This window comes from Hordeum vulgare, chromosome 1H (genome assembly GCF_904849725.1).
Source record: "Hordeum vulgare subsp. vulgare chromosome 1H, MorexV3_pseudomolecules_assembly, whole genome shotgun sequence".
In the NCBI taxonomy this organism is placed as follows: Eukaryota; Viridiplantae; Streptophyta; class Magnoliopsida; order Poales; family Poaceae; genus Hordeum; species Hordeum vulgare.
Window position 1 is genome coordinate 306,414,749 of NC_058518.1, and position 6,799 is coordinate 306,421,547.

At 48.7% G+C, this 6,799-nt stretch overlaps 1 protein-coding gene across 1 annotated transcript; it reads left to right on the forward strand.

The window, feature by feature from the left end:
- The first annotated feature begins 3,387 nt into the window (after window positions 1-3,387).
- On the forward strand, window positions 3,388-4,197 carry LOC123410030 (kiwellin-1-like). Its single transcript, XM_045102908.1, has one exon. The coding sequence runs from the start codon at window positions 3,410-3,412 to the stop codon at window positions 3,986-3,988; it is 579 nt and encodes a 192-aa protein (XP_044958843.1). The 5' UTR covers window positions 3,388-3,409; the 3' UTR covers window positions 3,989-4,197.
- The last annotated feature ends 2,602 nt before the right edge of the window (window positions 4,198-6,799 follow it).

The following is a 6,799-nucleotide window of genomic DNA, read 5'->3' on the forward strand; positions in this document are numbered from 1 at the left end:
TTGGTGGTGAAGTGGTGGTGGAAGTTGGAGACGAAGAAGGGTGTCTGGCAAGATATTATCAAAGCTAGATATCTCAGAAACAAAAATGTGGCAACTGTTAAGCCCAGATTCTCTGACTCACCCTGTTGGAAATCTATTCTTAAGGTCAAAGAGTTTTACTTGGCAGGGAGAAAAGTTAATATTGAATCTGGGAATATTGCCAGGATTTGGCATGACTCTGTTGTGGGGCTTCTTCCTTTCAAAGATCAATTCCCTATGCTTTTTGATATTTGCAATGATCCAGAGTGTACGGTGGATAGGTTATGCCAGGTTGACGATTACTCCTTTTTCAGGAGAAGGTTAAACCCTGAACTTAGAGATCAATGGAGAGAGATGCATAGAATTATCTCTCGGATTGTGCTGACCAGGGTTGGTGACAAAATATCCTGGGGTCTGACTGAGAATGGGAAGTTCAGCACTAAGACCATGTATAAGTGGTTAGAGAAACCACTACATGGGTGTCATTATAGATGGATTTGGAAAGCGAAATTGCCTTTGAAGATTAAATTTTTTATGTGGCACATGTCTCAAGATGCGGTGTTGACTAGAGATGTGATGAAAAGGAAAAATTGGCCTGGGAATCCTAGTTGTTCTTTCTGTCGTCAAAAGGAAACTTCGCAACACCTTTTCTTTACATGCCCTGTTGCTAGGGTTGTGTGAAGATCGGTTGGGGTCACCTTGGGGACTGACAGTTGCCCCAATTCTTACTGGCAATACTATTCCTGGTGTAATGCTTTCTTGCCTGCTGGTGGAAAATATTACACGGTGGGGCTTGCGGCTGTATGCTGGGCTCTTTGGTTGGCTAGGAACAGGGCTATTTTTGAAAATAAATTGATCAAAACTCCCTTTGAGATTATATTTTCAATGTGTTCGTTCCTTCTATATTGGGCAGGCTTGCAGCAGGAGAATGATGCAGGAGAGCTTCGTTCTGGTGCGGAGTTGGTGAGGACTAATACCATGCAGTTAATGAAGCTCTGTGAGGCAGCGAGGCACGGGATCGCAGGAGGATGAACGCGCTGTTCTTTGATGATCTGTGGGAGATATCCAGCTAGATGTTAGTCCTTATGTGTGGTTAAGACTTGTGCGCGTGGTTATGCTGTGTTAGAAAATACTTTGTCTGCTCTGTTTGATTGTTGACTTTTATACTATGGCACTCGGTTCGATGACGAGCGACTGTTCCATAGATGAAAGCTGGCAGTCTGCGAGAGCTTGCTGTCGTACCCAGTACTCTTTTCTTTTTTTCTATTGGCAACTTTGTGGTACTGCTGTATTTCCGTTCGAAGTAATGAAAAGGGGTGTTATACTCGGCTCAAAAAAAAATTTGGACTGGATCATACAAACAGTCTAGGGAATCCATCTTCAAATCTGGGCGTTCATTCTACTTGCGTACCATATTTGTCGAAGAAACAATATCATGCAGTACTATTTTTAGTGAAGAAAATACAGTCCGACCGGTCCATTCAAACCGTTTTTTTTATATAATCAAAATTTCTTCCATTTTGCTGAGAATACCAGGGATGTCATTTCTGTACGAGACTTCATGCAAGAATGGCCATGTTTGGATACACTAGCCTCGCTAGAGGTTATAGTTAGTTTCTAACTCTGGACTAACTCTGAACTAGCTCTAGCCTTTGGTGGTGTTTGGATGATAGAGTTAGTTTGACAACAAATATACTTTTTTAATCTTTTAACTCTTTTAACCAGGATCTGTTGTGGCCGGCTTTTGTGTGGCCTCCTTCCTCTCACAAATGATATTAAAATCATCTTTGCAAATCAAATATCCAAAATATGATAAATTTTATTTTGTCCATACAAATAAGACGTCCCACTTAAACATACAAGTCATCAATCAGGCTTAACAAAATAAAACTACACTCCACTTAAACATAAAAGTCATCAATCAGGCTTAACAAAAATCGATCCAGATTTTCAAAGACACACACAGAGAGAGAAGCGTAGGTCTTTGCATACAGAAAAAATAAATCATACAAAGGTCACATGTAGCTCGTAATCTTCGCCTGGATGCGGCCCAAATCGAACTGAACGAGGCTACAATGCTCGCTTGTTTCCTCGGATTATCCCGAGTGAATCTGCAGATGCCAAATGCTGATGCAAGTAAAACCGCTGGTACGTGCTCTGCTCACCTAGTATGAACGGCATGGTCTTGAAGCCACCCTGCTGCTTCCTCCTCTTCCGGTTCCCATCTCCGTCCCTGCCTACCGATGCGGTCGCCATGGCACGACAAGCGTCGAAGCTGTCTCCGTCCATCGCAGAGTGGGAGGCGGGACAGGGCCGGCGGTGGGAGGCGGGACCGGGGACCGGGGCCGGCGGTGGCACGCGACGGGACCGGCAGTGACAGGCGGGGCGAGCGTGGCCGGCGGTGGCTGTCGCGGGCTGGTGGGGGCGTCGGCAGGCGGTTACGGGGGCGACGTCGGCAGGCGGTGGCCGGGGCGGCGTCGGCAGGCGGTGGCCGGGGCGGCGTCGGTAGGCGGTGGCGGGGCGGCGTCGGCAGGCGGTGGCGAGCGCGGCGGCAGGCGGTGGCACGCGACGGGGCCGACAGTGACAGGCGGGGCGAGCGTGGCCGGCGGTGGCTGTCGCGGGCTGGTGGGGGCATCGGCAGGCGATGGCGGGGGCGGCGTCGTCAGGCGGTGGCGAGCGCGACGGCAGGCGGTGGCACGCGACGGGGCCGACAGTGACAGGCGGGGCGAGCGTGGCCGGCGGTGGCTGTTGCGGGCTGGTGGGGGCGTCGGCAGGCGATGGCGGGGGCGGCGTCGTCAGGCGGTGGCGAGCGCGGTCGGCTGGCGCGAGCGCGGCGAGCAGCGGCCGGCTGGGGCGAGCGAACGAGTAGCGGCCGGCTGGGGCCAGAGCGGTGGATGCGGGAGGATGGGGATTTTTTTTTACTGGTATACCCCAACTAGCTCCAATTAGCACATCTTCTCAGGGATAGTTTTTTTGTGGGTTAGTTTTCATCTAATCCAAACTAGCACAGATGTTTGGATATTTTAAGGGTTAGTTCAGCTCCAACTAGCACCAACTAGCTCTAGGAGTGGGATCCAAACAGGGCCAATACAATGGTCGGCCATGTTTGATATCCCAAAATTTATGACTTTTTTTATCTTTTCCCAGTATTTTTTTTATTTTAGAATTCAGAGAGATACACAGGACGCAGAGCACACGAGAACTCTGTAACTCCTAATCCGTGTCCTTCCTCTTGACTGAAAGTGTGTACATGCGCATGGACAGGCTGAGAGTTCAGCTAGCAGGGACCCATCAAAACCTACTCGCTTAGCCCGCGGGCGGCTATATAAGCTTGCGCCCACACACAGCACAGCCGCACAGCAGCACAGCACTAGGACAAAGTGAACCAAGCATGGCTACTCCTACTCGTCCCGTGTCCTACGCGCTCCTCCTCGTGCTCACGACCCTTCCCCTAGCCCTGGCCACCAGCTTCCCACACCGCGCTCTACTCCAGACATGCCAGCCAAGCGGCACCATCGCCGGCGAGTCCGGCAGCTGCAGCACGGAGAACGACTCCGAGTGCTGCGAAGACGGGCGGCGCTACAGAACCTTCGCGTGCTCCCCGCGCGTCACGGGGAGGACCCGCGCCTCGCTCACGCTCAACAGCTTCGCCGACGGCGGGGACGGCGGAGGGAGGTCCGAGTGCGACGAGAGGTTCCACCCAGACTCCCAGTTGGTCGTCGCGCTGTCGACGGGGTGGTTCTCCGGTGGGGGGCGGTGCGGGAAGCGCGTCGTGATCCGGGCCGCCAACGGGAGGTCCGCCACGGCCACGGTGGTGGACGAGTGCGACTCGAAGCACGGCTGCGACGAGGAGCACAACTTCGAGCCCCCGTGCGCGAACAACGTCGTCGACGGGTCGCCGGCGGTGTGGAAGGCGCTCGGGCTCGACACGGACGATGGGGTGGTGCCGGTCACGTGGTCCGACGCGTGACCTAGGTACCACCGTACACGAGCTACCAAACGCGGCACGCGCACTCGGATCAGTGCTATGTATCACTGTCGTCCGTGCATTTCAATTTCATCACGTATTAGTAGGCCGGGATAAATAAGCATGCGCATGCATGCATGCAACTGCTTAAGGCCCTGTTGGAACCATCCAGATTATATAATCTGGTTTTTATAATCTATTGTATTTTTAAATAGGACAGTTTATATTGTAGATTTTATAAACTAGATGACCAGATTATTATAATCTCATAATCTCCTCTACCCAGCTAAAATGAGATTATGGATTACAAATGACGTGATATCCTTGTAAACTTCAAGAGAATTATGCATTGCCACCGCTACTTTCCTATTTTTCTTTGTAATTTGAGGGCAAACATGTCATTGTACAATTTAAAAGCTGGTTTACAGTTTATATAATCTGGCGTCCAAACATGCCCACCTGGATTATTTTTATAAACCAGATTATATAATCTATGTTCATAATTCAGATTATTATAATCTATTATGGTTCCAAACAGGGCTTAAATTATGCAGATCGATATATATAATGTTGTTGCTGTTCATTCAGATTTTGGCCAGCCGTACAACAATTCGATAGTTTCGCCATTTTTTTTACTGGGTGAAGGGGGTTTCATTTCACGTTGATAGTGTTACAACTGAGAGGCAAGAGATTCGCAATACAATGGGTCCTCTATGCAGCTAGACTGTTGTAGTACGCTCTTTTTTTAGGCGAAAGTCATATGGCACACTTTATTAACTCATATCACGGTTACATCCTCCACAATGTCTGGTAGCAAAAAATACTGGAAGGATGGCCATCCCAAACAAAACTAGAGTTCGAACTAATACTATTGGCCTCCTTAGGGCACTGAACAAACGATACCGTGACAATATGGTACTCCTATGTTGTTTGAAAGCAAACAGCTAAAATAGCAGTATAAGGGCGGGCTTCAGATAACTTTTATTTTTCACGAATACATGAAACTTGTTTATCTCTTTATTGATAAAATAAATAAATAAAGGATATAATACGTAACATCAATGCAAAGAAGACATAAGCATGGAACCGAGAGTAGAAAGAGAGGGATGCTCGGCCCGTACAGGAAAAGACACAACAATCGATCAAACCTAGAACTACAAGGGCAGAACGAATGAGCACGACATCGAACATCTTCAGAGCCAACACCTGGGACACCATGAACGAGCAAGATAGCGTCTTCAAGAAGGGAAACAACGTTGTGGCGTAGTCACCATCCGATCCGAAGATTCGAACCCAGGGTTTCCCCGAAAGCTCGAAGAAGGCCATGGTGAGAGTCATGGCAACGCCTTCAAAAAGAAAAACGACGCCCACGAGTGGCTCGAATCAAATGTTTATTGAAGCTTGAATGCATGATCTGAATGTCCGACAAGTGAGTACGACAACAATATTCTCAAAGGTAATTATACATTGTTAGCACGTTGAATTTTGTGATACACGAGTTTCTAAGTATTGGAATGTTTCTTTCGTGCAGATTGTATCGGAAAAGATGGCCTCAATGAACTAAACAGAACAGAACAATGAGATGAGCGAGTTTAGCTAGACAAAGGAAATAGAAAAACATATCGTATTTTGTGATATAAGTAGTGCATGGGCGTAGGTATGTAATTATGTGTCATTGCTCTAGTCCTTGTTCACCATAGAACTTTGTATTGACCGTAACATAATGTGACAACAGTCACGGTTGATCTCCTCTTCCTCTCCCGGTTTAACCTAGCTTGTGTGCCAAGGATAGCTAGAGATATAGATAGAGTTTGTTGTAGATTAAAGTAGTTTGAGATTCTATCTCTTCTTTTGTTTCTACTCAAATCGAACATTTTAATCCTATCGAGAGGATCAATATAAATCCGCGGGCTCTCCTTTGAAGGGTTGAGACGCTTCAACCAATTTTACATGGTATACAGAGCCCCTCTCTTCCAACACAACTAGTGTGCTTCCTCCATGGCGTCATCCTCCACCTCCACACACAACTTTAGCCTAAACACCCAAGTCTCTCAGAAGCTTACCCGAACCAACTTCGTCCTATGGCGTGCACAAGTGCTATCACAGATTCGAGCTACGGGCATGTACGATTATCTAGACAAAACCTTCCCCGAGCCCTCCAAAACCCTTACCACCAAAAACTCTAATGGAAAGGAGCAAATCATCGTCAACCCCGAATAGACAATCTTGGCACGGGAAGATCAACAAGTACTCGCCTACTTGCTGAACAATCTCTCAAAAGAGGTGCTGATCGAAGTTGCATCTCATGAGAAGTCTCATGCAACGTGGACGGCTATCACGAGCATGTTCACCTCCAGCTCACGTTCGCGCATCAACAACCTTCGCATCAGCCTCAGCAACACACACAAGAGGACCCAGTCAGCCGCCGCCTACTTCAATCACATGTGGGCTCTCGCCGATGAGCTTGCCATGGCTCGAGAAGTCATCACCGACGGCCAGCTGCTCTCCTTCATCATTGCCGGCCTCGACATGGACTACCAGCCCATCATCTAGGCGCTGGATGTCCATGTTGAGCCACCCTCCGTTGATGATCTTTTCTCTATGGTGAGTAACTTTGATCAACGAGTTGAACTATTCCACAGCTCGGGCGCAGGAGGTTTCAAATCGTGTGCCAATCTGGCGGGGCGTGGTCGTGGCGGTGGTTTCAGGGGTCGCCCTCATAATGGAGGTCAGGGCAGCGGTGGCCCTGGCCACCACGGAGGTGGACGCAGTCAGAACAACGGCTACGACAACAACTACGGCGGACACAATGGT